Source organism: Quercus suber, unplaced genomic scaffold (assembly GCF_002906115.3).
Source record: "Quercus suber isolate HL8 unplaced genomic scaffold, Cork oak 2.0 scaffold_490, whole genome shotgun sequence".
NCBI classification, from domain to species: domain Eukaryota; kingdom Viridiplantae; phylum Streptophyta; class Magnoliopsida; order Fagales; family Fagaceae; genus Quercus; species Quercus suber.
In genome coordinates, this window is record NW_027069939.1 from 230,949 (window position 1) to 248,934 (window position 17,986).

Below are 17,986 nucleotides of genomic sequence, written 5' to 3' on the forward strand. Positions count from 1 at the left end.
ATCAGAACACAAGTCCCGATGAGGTAATGCCCATGACAGTTATGGAAGTTACCTCCGAATCCTCCAAACTCTACGACGATAGGAGAAATAACCGTCAAGCTAACACTATATAAAGACCTTCTANAATGAAATCCATTATAAAATGCTGCCAGAAGGAGCTTATCATCCACCTCGTCCACCGCCAAGGCATCCTTGTTGAACCGCGTGATGAAGGACCGCAAACTTTCATTCTCCCATTGCTCTATGGTTAGTAAGCTAGACGAAGAACGTTTGTGCCTCTGCCCTCCAATAAAATTGTTAATGAACAACTTGCTTAACTCTTCGAAGGATATCACCGTGTTAGGAGGTATTTTGCTGAACTACACTCGTGCAGGTCCTTTGAGGGTAGTAGGAAAAGCTCTGCACATTATTTCATCTGGAACTCCTTGAAGATGCATAGTAATTTTGAAGGTGGCAATATGGTCAAAAGGATCTCGCGTCCCATCATACGAATCTAAAGGAGGCATCTTGAACTTAGGTGGCAAAGGATGAGCATTAATGGAAGCCACAAAGGGGGAATCAGTCCTGTGAACTAAGTCTTCCACAGGGTTTGTTTTCCTCATATTTTCCCTCATCTCGTCCATAACCCTTCTCATTTGATCCATTTCCTTTTCCAAATGAGGTACCCTCCGTGAAGCGGTATCCCTTGACTGGTTTTCAGGTTCAACATTCCTTTCCTCTTCTTGACTTTGGGCCCGTTCTTCGGTGTTCCATTCATGACGTTGCTTCCTTAACTCAAGTTGTCTAACCAACTACTGGTTCTGACGAGTTAATTCCGCCATAGCAGCGGCCATGGATTGCATATGTTGGAATGAAGATGGTTGCATGGTGGGTGCTGATTGACGATCGCGATGAGGGTTACTAGAAGCGTCCCTACTTTGTTGAGGGCCTGGACTAGTAGCATTAGATCTTGTCCAAACCATTTCAACCCTTTATTGGAGAAAGAATTTACAAAACTTAATAAACTAAGTTCAAAAGACAAAAAAATTCTTACTTTCCCACAGACGGCGCCAACTGATAAGTCCTAAGAAATCAGTGGGCTGAAAGGTCTTCAAATGTTGATGATCTTGAAGAGTGAGTCCTGAAAAACCAAAGAAGATCAGAGAAAACCGGTGGAGGCCGGTCTTGAATCCTCCGATGGTAAACTTAGTGGATTGAAGTCGAAAAGAAAGCACTTCAAAGACTTTACCAATTTTTCTCCAAAATAAAAAAAGTTTCCATACCTCTACGTAGAAGGGTCTTTATATAGTGTTAGCTTGACGGTTATTTCTCCTATCGTCGTAGAGTTTGGAGGATTCGGAGGGTAACTTCCATAACTGTCATGGGCATTACCTCATCGGGACTTGTGTTCTGATTCAAACAACATGACTCTTGGTGAACCTCACTCGTCCATCACTAAGGACGGACGAGGTTCGCTGCTAGTACATCCTTCATTGGACGAGTGAATGAAGGACGAGTGTAAGAGGCTGGTAAGAGAGGGACAAGCGTAACAGCCATTCATTCTCGACTTTGTACGTTGTTATGGACGGCCATATGGACGAGTGATTAGCTTGGCGTTTTTCTTATACCATTAGTTGGTTTTATTTGAATCGTATAATATAATTAAAATTGGGAAAATAAAAGAGTCAAATGTAAAACAACCGGCTATACAAGAACAAAATAGTCTAAAAAAAGACAAAGACCTTTTTGTCTTTTTTCTTTTTTAGGAATCAAAACCAAGACCAGTTTTCATTGCACGTGTCTAGTTGTCTTTCTTCTTATCTTCTCTCTTCTTTTCTTTTTCTTTTTTTATTTATTTATTTATAACCCTACTTGTGGCCCTAAGATGGCATCCTGGGGAGGGTATACTCGTTTGACCCTAAGGCATATTAGAGTATAGCATTTTTTATTTTATTACTTTTTGGTGGGGCTAAGTATTAGACTATATATATATATATATATCTCAGTTTCATATGATATGATACATCAAATCTCTTCTTCAATAACTTTAAAAAAAAAAAAAAAAACTCAAAGAAATTAAAACAAGAAGGGCAACAAATAATCAGAGCCTGCCTGACCCTTCCTTATTAAAAAAAACAAAGTTCCGTAACCGTAGTGACAATCTCTCTTTTATTTTCTTTTGCTTTTTTTTTTTTTTTTTTTTGCTAAGTATAGATAAATATTGTAGCATGGTGTTTATCGTCCTTTTGATTCATACAAATACAAATTTGAACGAAGAACTCAGTGCATAACAAGTTGGTGGAGATAGATAGATAATATAGCAAGAAATTAAAGCTCAGAAGAATCCAGAGATGGGCTTCAGCTTCACCCGTAATACGCTCATACTGCTTCTATGGATCATCATCGGAGTATTCCAAGTCAAAGCACAAGTAGCGCGTCTTCCTGCTGATGAAGGTAATAAACTATCCTTTTTCCTTTTTCTTTTTTCTTTTGTTTTTTTTTTTTTTTTTTTTTGTAGCACTACTACTTCTTCTTCTACTACTTCTTCTTCTTCTTCTTCTTCTTTATGCACTAATTTCAAAACCACTATTTCTGTTTTTTTTTTTTTGGGGGGGGGTGGGGTTAAGTTATTACTAAGTCTAGGCTGATAATGTCTTGATGAATTTGGGTAACAGTTATATATATGCATTATATTGGTCCCATCTCTATTGTTAAAAAAATTTAATCCGAGGCATTATTCCCTTCATTCTGTAATGTGAGTTTCTGCTTAATTAAGCGACCAGACCAGCGTCGCAATTATTGTGGTTTTAGCTTTCTAAGCCCAATCTATGATCAATGGTATTGAAACTCAGTGTCGGTTTGGTCAAACACAATGTTAGGGACACGTGAATCTGACACGGAAATCGAATACTATCTTTTGATTTCCGTGGTGTGGATGCACTTCCTATTATTATTTTATTATTATTTATCTTTTTTATACTATACATTATATTATATTGATTGGATTATGCTTGCTATGAATTCTTATCAACCAGTTGGCTTTGGCAATGTAATCTAATACCACTTTGTTTTTTCTCGTAGAAGTAAAAGCTAATAACTATAACCACAAATTATTTTATAACATTTTTATAAATTATTGTTATAGTCAATTTCTTATTAGTTATCATTTGAGTCCATACGTAATTTTTTTTTTTTTTTATTTACCAATAACCACTCATCACATTAACTGTTTGTAAAAAAATTTAAGGTAAACTACGTTTTTTGTCCTTATTCTATACACCATATTTCAATTTGATCCTTAACTTTTTAATTGTGTAAAAATAAACTTTAATTCTATTTTGGCCATTTGCTATGTCAGCAATTTTCATCCAAAATATAATGGTAGAAACTAAATTGACATGACACTGAAAAAATTATTGACTAAATTGAAATATGGTGTAAAAGATAGACACTAAATATGTAGTTTACCCAAAAGTTTATAGCTCTAACATTTTTTCCATAATAACTAAGTTTTTTGCCATTTGGCTACCAGCTTTGGGTAATAATTTACTAGTTACTACCCAATATATATTTTAGATAATTACACTAGCAATTTCCGACTGGGTTTAATGTGTTGCCATAAATCCTTCTAGACATAAAATGAAACATACAAATACTTTCCCTTTATGACAAAGTTAGATAATCCTTAGTACATACAAAAGTTAAAAACACTAAGAGCCTATTTGGGATGTGAGGTAAGTTTCAGCTTATTTGAGTTTTTAGTTTTTTTTTTTTTTTTTTTTTAATATTATTTGTGGGTTTTATTTCACTTTTTAATACTTTTCATAGGTTCCATTTTACTATTCAGCTAGCTTTAAACTTTTTTATTTTTTATTTTTACAGTACTTTCAACAAAAAGTTTTCAATTTCAACTAAATAAACTATTCTCAGATGAACCCTGAAAAGTGTCAATAAGTTAAGCTAAAAGGCTTTTTGCAACTTATTTTCTTTGATTAACGTCATGTTTTATAGTATGTTGTGTTCATAGATCAGAAACAGAAAGGCCCAGGCATGGTTGTAATTTGCTATTGATTTGTTTTTCGCTAGCATAATCTAAGTGTAATCCACCGACCCATCTGTCTCCATTCTTTTCCCTGAAGATCCACCTCCTTTCTTTTCCCTCAAGATCTGAGATTTTATGGGGTTCATATAGTGTGTTTTTATTTTGTTTACATGATTTGGTTGAGGTAGTAACAATAATTTGTTCTTGGTTGCAATTGATTTGTTTTTGCTGTGATTTGCTTGTATTAGGGGAAGGTTTTTGACAAATTTTTTGTGTGTTTTTATTTTGTTTACATGATTTGGTTGAGGTAGTAACAATAATTTGTTCTTGGTTGCAATTGATTTGTTTTTGCTGTGATTTGCTTGTATTAGGGGAAGGTTTTTGACAAATTTTTGGAAAATGTTTTACATGCAAAACCAAATATTGGAAATACTTTTTCAGGTGTATTTTACAGAATATAACCAAACAGGAAAAAAAAAATGTTTTCCTTTCCATAAAATATTTTCAGTTGAAAATGTTTTACACTCGAAAAACATTTTACATCTTGCCAAACATAGCTTAATATGTAGAGAAGCAACATGTGACTATGTTCATTCTGAGATTGGTTTATATATATATGTGTATGCACGCGCGCGCGCGTGTGCATGCGTGCGCAGGCATGGTTGTAATTTGCTATTAATATGTAGAGAAGCAACGTGTGACTATGTTCATTTTGAGATTGGTTTGTGTGTGCGTGCGTGTGTGTTTAGTCGTTGACAAATGAACTAATTAAACATGTTGATTTTTTGAAGTATATAAAATATGAGAAAAGTAATGGATACGTTAAAAGATATTATAGTTTATGAAATGTTATTAAAAAAATTTATGTAAAAAAAAAATAGTTGACTTGTTTAACATATTTTTATATTTCTCATAAAATAGAATCAAAGTTTTTCTAAAATAATATATTAAAAAATATCCTAAAAACTCTTGTTAATAAAACCTATAAAATATTATATAATATATTTTTACTTTAAATAAATTATTTTGATAAATTTACTGTTAATAACTTGATATATACTATACGATTTTTTAATATTTTATTTATTTTCCAAATAAAATTTACACATTTAAGTTATTATAAACACGAATAAGATAAAAATAAAAAGGATGGGTACAAATTGGTCTATGTGTATTGACATTTAACGTAGAAAGATAATAGCACTCGGATTAGTGCTTATATAATATAAAAATGGCCACATTTTTGGTTGATTTTTGTGTTGTGATCGTGTGTGGGTTTGTTTGATTTTTGGTTGATTTTGTGGTGTGTTTGTGTTGTGGTGGTTGGCGGTGCTAGGTTGTGGTGGTGGTGTTTGGCAGTGCTGAGTTGCGGTGATGTGGGTGGTGGTGCTGGGTCTGTGTGGTTGGCAGTAGGGGTTATCAGTTGCAGAGATTATGGGTTGAAGAGAGAGAGTTAGGGGAAGAGAGAATGTGAGGCGAGAGAAAAAAATGTTAAAATAATGTATAAAAAATTTACCGTAACCGGTGCACAGTTACTGTAGCGGTTGTGTATATGTGCATGTGTATATTTGCAAACTTTTGCAAGGATTGATGTGTGTGTTTTTTTTGTTAAAATGTGCAAAATTAAGCATTATTTTATATTTTGCAAACATTTGCAATGACTAATGTGGTTGCAAACTTTTGCAAAATTGTGTAAAAATCATGGTTTTAAAAATTGGACTAGTCAAAGAACCGAAAAATGACCTAGTTTCCTTTTAACTGACGATTTTATAGTTGAACCATCGACTTTTAAAATTTTTACTGGATAGGTTAAAGGTCTTATTCCCAGTTGAACCAACCAATCCAATTCAGTTTTTAAAAGCCATTGTAAAAAATACATAATTGCTATAATAACCATGTAAATTACACTAGTATAATTCATTTTGTATTTATTTTTTTATTAATTCTTTGCGTATCTCAAGGATGAAGAGAGTGGATGGTAGTTGTTACATGTAAAGAAAGAAAAATTGATATTTTATTGAATTATAGTGTAAAATAAATAATTTGATATGACATGTTTTAAAAAGTGAGTATGTAAAATAGGGGGAAAAAGTAGGTTTTTTATGCTAAAATAAATAGAAATTTTTGCACGAGCAAATGTGAATGCTTTAACCCATAAATATTTAAAGACCTATGCCATTTATTTATTTTAAGAAGATGTTTTCAATTCTCCATGGAAAATTAAACAATGCATTGTTTCTAAAATATTTGTGAAGAATGAGAGGTAAATACTGGAGTTCAAGTCTCGAAAAGGAAACTTCACACAAATATATACTTAGATTATATTAGAGTATAATTTCCACCTCGCGTGTGTATGTGTGTGTATATATATATATAAGTTTCTATTTTTCATAGAATTATTTTTAGGCACACACTAACACAATTTAACTGTCCACACATGCGAAATTTAAATTGTGACTTTAAATTAAATTGCAATTTTCGAAGAGTATGTTACTGTGTATTCAAGAGTTTTTTTTTTTTTTTTTAATGTTATTCATTTATTTGATGGGGAAAAAAAATCGATGAAATTTACCTTTTATTTTATCGATTTGACCGCAAGTGGAAAACGAAAAGTAGAATATTATAGATTATTTCCAAATAAATATATGGGCCTTCCCACAAATGTGGCAATTAAAATTTTGTACATATATTACCTTTATTACATGTTCTGCGATTTTTTTTTTTTTTAATGACAAATACATTTCTTGAAGTGTCTAATTATTTTAACCGGTGTGAAAATTATGGCTTTAAAAACTAGAACGGTAAAACAAAATTGGAAAAGAGACCAGCTCTTGGCCGGTTTTTATCAGTTTTGACCGGATCATTCTGAGTCCAATTCTTGAACTAATTTAACCTGTTGGTCCAATTTTTAAAACAATGGTGAAAACATATCAAAAAAATATATAAATAAATAAAAATCGTGAAAATTGTATTTTATAGATTTATTGATTTTTACTTGTTGTGTGGGCACACCCAATCTGTCAAAATTTTTTTAGAATTGTAGAATATTATTGCAATTAAGAGGGTTGAGGAGGGCTTGAGGCAGAATGGAAAATTTGTAAAGACTTCTTTTTTTTAATGGGGTAATAAACAGGTTCAAATGTGGAACATTAAAACACAAAATAAATTAATAAATGGAAACAAAAAATTGATAAGTCTGATGTAGTTCTATTTTGCAGTGCAAGCCCTTCGTGAAATAGCCGCACAAGTGGGGAAGAAAGATTGGAATTTTGGAGTAGACCCATGTAGTAATGACTCAAGCTGGGCAACACCACGTTCGAGTTTGAGGCCATTGTACAACAATTCTCTTATTTGCAATTGCTCCTATCCTTCTGGTGTATGTCACGTGATTAAACTGTACGCACACTTCATTTCCTTTCTATTCTATTACTCCGCATGTTTTAAATAAATGTTTGTCCAGCTTTGATTATATCTATAGATTCTATACAACTTATATATGCATTGACCTCCCTCCCTGAAGTTATTACACTGAACTCACCTCTAGTTTAGAATAAGACGCTAACCTCCCCAAACTAGATAAATGATAAGTGAAAACTATGTGAAAATCTGATAACGAGTTTCTGGTCTAGTAGCGTCAGAATGCTGAGAAGAAATTCATGTAATACATAATTAAAAATCGAACTAGAAAAACCTTGCTCTTTACTACAAATTGTAACCAATGTAGAGTACTCTTACATGAACCCAAATGGCATCATGTTCCCTTCTATACAATAAAAAGAATGGAGCAAAAAATCACAGGCTCTATCACATATTGTCGCGTGAGTTGTAATTACACATCTAAAAGGACTCTTAATGTTGAATTATAATCTACAAGCCAGTGTTTTTAATCTAGAACGAGTTTCTTCAACGTAAACATCATATATGGTATTCCCTTCCATACATACACAGTAGCATGAGCTGCACATGCTGTTTAAGTAGAGTCTCAATAGAACTATTTCAGCAATTGTCCAATTAAATCCACCCTCCCAACAGCCAAGTTGTTTATCAATGCAATAGGCCTTAAGGAACCATCTTTTTCCTATTATATTCTGGAGAGAGCACAATCATAGTATAGATGACTCCTGATTTAGTAAACGAAATATGTTTCCACTAAGAGAGTAACTAGCACTAGCACACCTAATGGCACCACCAAGGTGCTTTCAAGCTCGAGTACTAGACTTAGTATTCCAATATATTCTCTTTAACCCTTGCTCTCTTGAAATTTTCAATTTTCTCATCTTCTGCTCAAACATATACGGGAGGATTCTGATTGTATTCCAAATACATGAGCTAGTACATTTAATCTGTTACCTATTTCATACAGCTTTCTGAAAGGGCAAGATCTTGATGGCAGGCTTCCACCATCCCTGGTGAAGCTACCCTACCTAAATACAATGTAAGAAGAGTAACTAATTATTTGTTTCACTTACTAGCACCTGAATGAAAATGGATTTGAGCTTCAAATCTAATAAAACACTTTCCTCTTGAAGTGATTTCACTCGAAACTACCTTTCTGGTACAATACCACCTGAATGGGCTTCTACAAAGTTGGAAATCATGTAAGTTACTTCTAAATTAGTGTCACAGGTTAGCTAGTAAATGCTCATTCTTTTTATTAAACTAATTCACTGCAGGTCCATTACTGTAAACAATTTATCAGGACCAATCCCCAGCTACTTGGGAAACATTACCACTCTTATATACATGTATGTTCTTCTTATATCCTTCTTACTCCCCCTTTTGTTTAAGTAGTATTTTATTTTTTTTAGCTTAGCCCTGCTTCAACATTAAAGAAGATTGTAAACTTTCAGGAGCATAGAGAGCAATCTATTTTCTGGAACTGTTCCCCCTGAACTTGGGAATCTGGTTAACTTGGAGAATCTGTCGGTGTTTTTTTCTTCCCTCTTATTCTTTTGCAAATCACAATTGTCGATTCATTTCTAAATTCTCAATGATTTACTTAGTCAATCAACAGTAAGTAAGTTGAACAGGTCTGAACTTATCATTTTGTGACTGCAGCATTCTTAGTGCTAATAATCTCACTGGTGAATTGCCAGTTGCTCTCACTAATCTAACCAAATTAACAGAACTGTAAGTGGTTGTAAAATTTTCCATTTCTATAATAAAAGTGATTTTATATTTTTCCCAGAAAATTTCAAGTTTCTATGTAATTTAGTCTTGTTTCAATTTTTGGCCATATGCAGTAGGATTAGCAGTAACAACTTCATTGGAAAAATACCTGACGTTTTCCAGAGTTGGAAACAACTTCAGAAATTGTATGCCTTTTTTTCCCATAATTTTATTTGAATCTCTTCTAGTAAAACTTTTAGGTGTAATCTAACACATTAGAGTTGTACTTTCAATAGGGAGATCCAAGCTAGTGGTCTTGAGGGGCCCATTCCTTCTAGCATTTCTATCTTGAGTAATTTAACTGAGCTGTAAGTTATACCTTCTAATTATTGTTTTGTTGCATAATCTTTGTGATATTTTTATGTCATATTCAAATTCTTTATTGCATAATCCATTAACAATGATTGATGATGCAACTTTGTGCAGAAGGATAAGTGACTTACTTGGTAATGGTTCGGAATTTCCACCCTTGAATAGCATGACAGGAATGAACAGATTGTAGGTCATTCTTTTTGGTATAAGGTTATCAACTAAAATAATACAAGGTTATAGAAATTTTCTGAGATGATGTCAGTTTGTGTTGCAGGATGTTGAGGAGCTGCAATCTCTCTGGACCTATCCCAGCAAACATTTCACAAATGACTAACCTTGTAACTTTGTACTTTTTCTACCCTTTCCATCTTCCTTATAGGATTTTCTTCTTTTGCTAAAAAAACTAGTTAACTGCAAAAACCCAGATAGTTGGATTAGACCATGTTAATTATCTCTATTGAGAACATTATACCTGCATAAATACACGTGTATAAGTTTTACTATATTTCATTTTAATTTTTTTAATAAACCTTCTTTTGTATCATTATAACACCTCTTTGTTATATCCTTGCAGAGATCTCAGCTTCAACAAATTGGAAGAAAATGTTCCAGATTTGAGTGGTCTATCTTCCTTGCAATATATGTAAGTTAGAGTCAAACTGTAAATCAAGTTTCATGTCAGAGAAGTTCAAATAAGAAATTAAAATAAGTCACGTGTCATGATTTGGTTTTTGCCATATGTCCACAGTCAAAGATGCTAGGAATTTCTCTATAATCAAGGAGATTGTAGAGCTTATGTCTCACACAAATCCTAAATGAACCCTCTTAGAACTTCATGTTTTCTATATGCAGCTATACTTTTTCCCAGCATATTTTGAAGTCCAATAAGTCAATAGAAATAAGCTCTGCCAAACAAGGACACCAGAGTGTAGGGTGGGTTGGGGGCTTTGCCTCTTGACTCCCGTGTGATACTTTGAGGAAGGCCCATTACATGTGTAATGCAAATCTAGGGGTTGAGTGACAACAAGACTAAAATAAACATGTAGATTCATGAGGGGACTAGAATACAAAGTATGATGAATAGGGGCCTTTCCTGTGATCCTATAGATAATGTCACTATATGAATTACAGAAATTTCTAGATTGTTGAACCATATAAGTATTTTGTCTATCTGAGTATCCTTTTTATGTTAATCCGGAGGCCTACTTTCTGAAACTTAGTGGATACAAGTCAAATACTCACCATCTCCCACAAGAATGTCAGTTCACCGATGGATGGGCCTAACTTTCCTATGGCTGTGGCCATCAGCCTATTATGTCACATCATAGCACCAAGTCATATATGTGGGAAACACTTCATATATACATGATGCATCATAGCACCAAGTCGTCAAAAAGTATTTTACCTTTGAATTTCCTCCATTATCTTCTATTATTTATTTATTTTTTAATAAGTTTTTCTTCCATTAGTAATCTTATAAATCAGCTTTAACTATAACATCATTACTTTGCTATTTGAACAGGTTTCTGACAAGCAACTTGTTCACTGGGAATATTCCAAATTGGATCACTAGCAGAGACAATCGCTAGTATGCAATTCACCTTAAATTTTTTATTAGTTTTGCATGACATGTTTCCTTTTTATTGTGTAATTTTTTATGGAGTCTGCGGTTATTATTAAATTTTACAAAAATGCATAATGTTCAAATATACATTTCTTTGGATTTGTTCCATCTTGTAACCTCTTTAGGATCAATGACAGATCTCATTCAATCATAAACAATAGGTGAATTGACCCAATTTCCTTGCAGCTTTGATTTGAATCTTGCACCATGCGACTCCAGTTAAAAAGACTTGTGGACATTTTTTTTTACATTCTTATGTTGGTTATCTGTTCTCTGCAACATTATAAGGGCAGTAGAATTTTGAGTTGGCCAGACAAGTTTGTGGTCTGAACCTGATTTGACATAGGATTAGCATTGACAAAAGCAAGGTGTTTAGTTTAGAAAGTGCAATATGGTACATAGGTTAAACTCTAAATTTAGATAAAGTCAATAATACTACTACTGTAAGTATTGTGTGGATTAGCCTAAATCATCCATTGTGTCAGATTAACGGCAGAAAGCTGCAAGGGTGATTAATTAATTATCAGCCCAAATGAAAGTTTTTATCTGTCTAGATGTTTCTAAAATATTGAAATCATTTTCTTTTACAATTTATCTGCTGCTGTTTATCATTTGTAGTTGTACAAATTTTATCAGAATTATTGTAAAATGTAGTTTTTTTTTTTTTTTTTTGCTTTTGGAATTTATAATGACTTATTAACAAATATTATGTTTGTGTTCAGCCAAATAGACCTTTCATACAATAATTTTTCAGAAACCTCTGTGCCACCTACTTGTACAGGAAGCCAGTAAGAACTTTTTCCTGTCCTTTTCAAATTCAATTTGGCCGTACATGGGCTTTGTGTACTTTTGTCTCTTCAAAAGCTTCCTAGCTTTTTTAATCCAACTATTTTCTCATTTCATCAGAAACTTTTTTCAGAGCTTTTCTGGACTGGACAACTCGTAAGCTCCTAACTCATAAACTTATAAGAACAGAAAATTTTTGTCTTCTTTTTCTTTGATTTTGCAGAAGTATTTCCTTTTTTTATTTGCTTTCATTTTGCATAAGCTCACACTTCTTTCTTTTGCTGCACCAATTAAGATTACTTGCCAAGTGCCTGAAGAACAATCCTTGTCCAAAAGGTAATTATATTACCGTAGAATCAAAACTTAGGTTGCATGCTTTAACTATGTTTTTGGCTTCTGAGAACTCCTTGTAAATGTAGAAAACAATGCAGTTACATATTTCATCTTGTATTGGGCGACTAAGCAACAAACAAGACAATATTGATCTTCTTTTAGCTCTATGATGTTTGCTTCTATCTAATTTCCCTTACAAACCTACTTTTTTTTGTGTAGAACAATATTCATTGCATATAAATTGTGGTGGAATTGCAACCACCATTGGAAACATAGAATTTGAAGAGGATCAAGACCCAGCAGGGATTGCAAAATTTGTCCCCGTAGGAAATAGTTGGGGACTCAGTAGCAGTGGGAATTTTTGGGATGTTGACAGTACCTCAAATCAGTATATAGCAACTAATGTATCAATACTCAGAATGAACAACTCTGAATTATACACGAGTGCACGGCTCTCTCCTCTTTCTCTCACATATTATGCACGTTGCTTGGCAAATGGAAATTATACAGTGAAACTATACTTTGCAGAGATAGTATTCAGAGATAACAGATCTTTCTACAGTTTTGGAAGACGGATATTTGATGTTTACATCCAGGTATAAAGTCATATTTGTTTTTCTGTTTGCATAGAAAACAATTTTATTGAGTTAATTTGTTACAGGAACAACTGGTCTTGAAGGATTTTAATATTGAAAATGCTGCTCAAGGTGTTGATAAAGCAATAGTTATGGAATATAAAGCAATTGTGAGGAACAAAGTTTTACAGATACGCTTTCATTGGGCTGGGAAAGGGACAACAGCTGCGCCACAGAGAGGAACATATGGTCCTCTCATATCAGCAATCTCTGTGGAAGCTGGTAAACAATTCTTTCACACTCATTAGTCGGTGAACAATAAAAGTACATGGATATAGTGGAAGTAGAACCAATGATTATTTGCCATGAGAACTTATTATTTAAAAAAAAGGTTAAAGTGCAACTAGTGGAAGGCATCAAAATTTATCATCTTTTTTCAACCTACCCTTACACTGCTTATTTTGTATTTAAAACATCTATACCTTCTTGTGGCTTGGTCTACCTATGCACATCTGTATGGTGCTACATATATTACAGAATGCAATTTCATAATCACTTTCCATGGCTTTCTTCTGCAGATTTTAGTCCACCTGGAAATAGCAAGATGAAGATATTAATTGGAGTTGGAGCTGGGGTATCAGTGTTATTCCTCTTCTTTATGATTTTAGTCATTCTTTGGTGGAAAGGCTACATAGGAGGCAAGATATCAAGAGAAAAAGGTAATTAAGATTCGCATATTCTGATGTAAAATTTAGATAGGATATTTTTTTATCTTCTCCAACTATTGCATGAAGTTGGAACAATATAAAGAAATTCCCTAAGGCTTATATACAATTGCCGTTTATATGTTTTATCATTGTACCTCTTTTCCTAGATGAAAAGTTAGCAATCCAATGTACAGTCACAAAGGAAAAAAAATATAGTGCTTGATTGCAATGCATACAAAGCTCTCTTCATAATAGCTTTCCTGGAAATTTCCATTCCGCGTAAATTGGACTCATTTGCTTCCAGTTATGATAGGAAAATGATCTCACGAAATCATGCAAAACTATGAGATCACTGCTTATTATAAAATATAAATCGAGTCATTTGTACATGGGAGATGAGGAAAGCAAATGTCTAAGAAGGATCTGCGCAATCAAGCCTAATTTTTGGCCAACTTTACTCTACTCTCCCCCCCCCCCCAAAACTCGCCCTCCCTCCCCCTCAATCCAAATGGGCCCAAAATGTTTTCTAAGTCACATGAGAATTAGTTTTTCCGTTGACTATTCTTTTTTAGCTCTACAATGATCCTATTTCAATTTTCAAGTGTTAATAGAGGCACAAGGCACATCTCATCCTAAGATTCTTCATGGAAATATTCTCTCTTTTTCACTTTGTTTTTTGACTCCCAATACACCTGCAATTCCATAACTGAAGTAGGAAAAGAAATGAAAATCTAAATCTTGTTGCAAGTTGGGTTTAAGTAGCTGATCAACTGGAGCCTGGAGCCTTCTTATGGCATTTGCTTTGTCTAATTCTCTCTAAATTTATCATAATAATATGCAGTGAGACATCTTAGCCTCACCTTTACATTCCTTTGACAGAGCTGCAAGGATTAGATCTGCAAACCGGTTTTTTCAAATACAGGCAAATCAAAGCTGCCACCAACAACTTTGATGCTGCAAACAAGCTTGGGGAAGGTGGTTTTGGAACTGTATACAAGGTATCCAAGTCCCACAATGTCATTCTTTCTGCTACAGGTTTTTTCTTTATTCTTACATAATAAAATACATACCTGAATATATATTTTTCTATTCCAATGCAGGGTATACTGTTAGATGGTAGTATGATTGCTGTTAAGAAACTTTCTTCAAGATCAAAACAAGGAAACCATGAATTTGTCACTGAAATAGGCATGATATCTGCATTACAGCACCCAAATCTTGTTAAACTGTATGGATGTTGTATTGAAGGAAATCAACTATTCTTGGTATATGAATACATGGAAAACAATAGCTTGGCACGTGCTTTGTTCGGTAAGCTCAATATTTTTATTTGCACATTTTATATCAACTTTGGAAAGCATATAAGCCTAGCATTCCAAATGATATATATCAAGACCTAAGTTGATCTATCCTCATTGGACAATCTGCGGAAAATGAAGGTTCAGATGAACATCGACTGACAATGGACTGGCTTACGAGGCAGAATATTTGTGTTGGCATAGCAAGAGGTCTGGCTTTCTTGCATGAGGAGTCAACGCTAAAAATTGTTCATAGAGACATCAAAACCACCAATGTGCTACTGGATAGGGACCTTAACCCAAAGATTTCTGACTTTGGTTTGGCCAAGCTTGATGAAGAGGAAAACACCCATATCAGCACCCGAGTTGCTGGAACAATGTAAGCTACATTTTTCCCTCCTTCCTTCAATTTGTAGTCTACTTATGATTCTACTCTTCCTTTTCATTTTGGTCCCCAGAACATAGCAGCATTTGATAGTCCGTATACCAAAAGTTTTGGATATGGAAAGTAATATGGAACTCCTGCATTCAGTATTTCTTAGGATTGCAACACAACCATGCTTGTAGAGAAATTCAGAGCAACATGATTCCAGAATTATCAACCAATTTTCATGCCTTGAAAACTAGTCCAAACGTGAAATATGCACTAATAATTTGCGGTAGTTTCATATGCCTCAATACTTGATACAACAAACAATCAGCTCTATTTCCTCATAAAATAAATAATATAAAACACAAAAAGCCACACACACACACGCGCACAGAATCTGTTTACTCAACCATTAGATAAATGCTAACCCTAAACACTGACTCCCTTAAATTAAGAAATAAATAGCATAGAGAATAAACTTGTGTTTGAATATTCTGTTTTCCCATACTGTTAATTTCTATGCCGTGGCCTCCATTTACAATAATTTCAAAATCTGCTCCATTGTTACCCAAGGAAAAAAAGAAATCCCAGATTTTGCTGAATCATAATAACTTGAGCTTAATGACCAAACAACTTGTGTGGCTAGAATGGCTGTTAGTTGTCGGGCCTAAAAATCTTCCTCACTCATTTCTAGGAACTCAGTTAGGTGTACATGACTACATCAGCTGTCACTTACAAGTTGCAAAAGAGACAATTTAATTCTTCCTTGCTGATAAATTGTTTTGTATCTTCAATGGAATGAAATTTTCCAATCAACTCTTGTATCCTTATTGATTGCATGATCACATGCTGAATGCAAATGAAATATAAATTGGTACCTAAGTTTCTTTTCATATTGGGCTTTGTTGAGGAGGAAAGACCAGAGTTTCATACAAGTGAACCACTAAGTCATAATATAATCTTTACTTTGCAGAGGATACATGGCACCAGAATATGCATTATGGGGTTATTTAACCTATAAAGCAGACGTGTACAGTTTTGGGGTCGTTGCATTGGAAATTGTCGCTGGAAAGAACAACATGAAATATCGACCAGATGAGAATTTTGTTTGCCTTCTAGATTGGGTAAGATCTTTGTTTTGCTTTTAGTATCTGCAACAAAAACACAGTCTGAAGAGCTGGTTGTTCTTTGTGCCTCCACCTAACTTGGTCATCCTGATCTATTAATCTAATCTTGAGAAGCAAAATAGCCTAAACTATGTTGAAAATTGCTTGACTAGTTCACTTCAGGCATTAGTTCAGCTAGTTGACGCATTTATTTTGTTTCCTATGTTCGTTTGGTTAATTTGTTCTCTTCTGGTAACTTGCTACTTTTCATTTCCATCATCTTTTCTATACTTATTGCAGGCCCTTTTTCTGCAACGAAGGGGTAATCTAATGGAGCTGGTGGATCCAAAGTTGGGATCAGAGTTCAATAAGGAAGAGGCAGTTAGAATGATAAAAGTAGCACTCTTATGTACTAATCCATCACCAGCACTTAGACCCAATATGTCTGCAGTAGTAAGCATGCTTAAAGGCCAAACAGCTGTTCAGGAACATGGCACGGATCCAAGTATATATGGCGATGAATTGACCATTAGAGCCTTAAAAGACCAGTCTGGTCAGATCCTACAACAACCGATGAGCTCAAATGAAGCCGAGAGTCTTACTCAATCATCAGATGCAACATGGGCTGGATCTTCTTCTATATCCACCCTGGATCTCTATTCAACAAATCTGAATTATTGATAATGTAGGTATCCACATCCATGCAAAATGCATGGTGCTTCTGGAGGAATTAGGTTGACTTGTGAATAAGAGAATATATGCTGTAAGTCATAAAAAGATTTCGCGTCTGGATGCTAGAATTTGTTACATTGTAAGAGCTCAAGCCAATAGTACATATACCTCCATAAATATAAGCCTTAGTTGTCTCTCCACGTCCTTTTTGAGAAAAGTAGTAGTATTTTAGACTTCATTTATGCGATCATTGTGTATGCAGGAAAAATGTTAATGTCAAAATCATCCGGATTATGACACATCTTTCATTCTCTTCAAGACTTCATCGAGACAATTTATTTGTGTGCTTGGAATTGTAGTTGGAAAATTATGATGATTGTATAGTGAAGCTGAACTTAATTAGTACCAGCTGCATACCACGCACGCGGACACGGGCACAGCTTTATATGAAACTCCAAATCTCCTAGAATAGCACATACAGCCATACAGGATGCATATGTGAACAGTGAAGTGCCCAATGGTCTAAGCATAGTGTGACACTGGCTACAATAGCGCAAGGCCTTATCGTAACGAAGGCCTTGATTGCTGTAACATGTTTAAGTGATTTGGTTTGGACCTATTGGTTTCCTTTTTAATAAACAACTTCTTTGTTTTTAAACCTCTAAAATAAAAAATAAAAAGGAATTAAATTCAATAACAATTCCGTGTAAATCACTATGTTTATAGTATCTAATAAAATATTACCACATCATACTTTTCCAAAAAGAAAAATAAGGAGTATTCACGTACAAATACACTCCTAATTGTAAACTCTTTTATTTTATTTATTTTTTAATAATCTTCTTCTCTACGTTTCTCGTCTAGCTTTCTCAATAAATACTCTCATCTCTCCTCTTTCTTCTGTGTTTATCTGCACTTTAAAATTTTCTTTTCATCATAGTTGTAGATTGATGAATTTGGGGGAACAATAAAATCGCAACAAGGGCTTTGAATTTAACCAAATTGTGTTTAGT

General features: G+C 33.9%; 1 protein-coding gene across 2 annotated transcripts; it reads left to right on the forward strand.

Annotated features, from left to right (window-relative positions):
- Positions 1-2,172: 2,172 nt before the first annotated feature.
- Positions 2,173-17,209, forward strand: LOC112025406 (probable leucine-rich repeat receptor-like serine/threonine-protein kinase At3g14840). Of its 2 annotated transcripts, none has more exons than XM_065763064.1 (24): positions 2,173-2,433; positions 7,240-7,417; positions 8,385-8,456; positions 8,551-8,619; positions 8,695-8,766; positions 8,872-8,943; positions 9,080-9,151; positions 9,265-9,336; positions 9,427-9,498; positions 9,617-9,688; positions 9,777-9,848; positions 10,077-10,145; positions 11,025-11,090; positions 11,849-11,914; positions 12,033-12,068; positions 12,208-12,248; positions 12,465-12,841; positions 12,907-13,102; positions 13,399-13,539; positions 14,407-14,525; positions 14,628-14,838; positions 14,967-15,204; positions 16,169-16,319; positions 16,602-17,209. In XM_065763064.1, exons 1-24 carry the CDS (start codon positions 2,331-2,333, stop codon positions 16,980-16,982), a joined length of 3,018 nt encoding a protein of 1,005 aa, XP_065619136.1. In that variant the 5' UTR covers positions 2,173-2,330; the 3' UTR covers positions 16,983-17,209. The 2 variants fall into 2 exon arrangements, with proteins under 2 accessions (XP_065619136.1, XP_065619137.1); XM_065763065.1 differs by having other exon boundaries at positions 14,973-15,204.
- Positions 17,210-17,986: the final 777 nt, after the last annotated feature.

Excerpts from the sequence above, each read along its gene's own strand:
- LOC112025406 (XM_065763064.1), top strand. The coding sequence starts at position 2,331 with ATGGGCTTCAGCTTCACCCGTAATACGCTCATACTGCTTCTATGGATC. Across the intron at positions 8,944-9,079 it reads CTGGTTAACTTGGAGAATCT|CATTCTTAGTGCTAATAATC; the intron begins GTCGGTGTTTTT and ends TTGTGACTGCAG. Across the intron at positions 10,146-11,024 it reads CTATCTTCCTTGCAATATAT|GTTTCTGACAAGCAACTTGT; the intron begins GTAAGTTAGAGT and ends CTATTTGAACAG.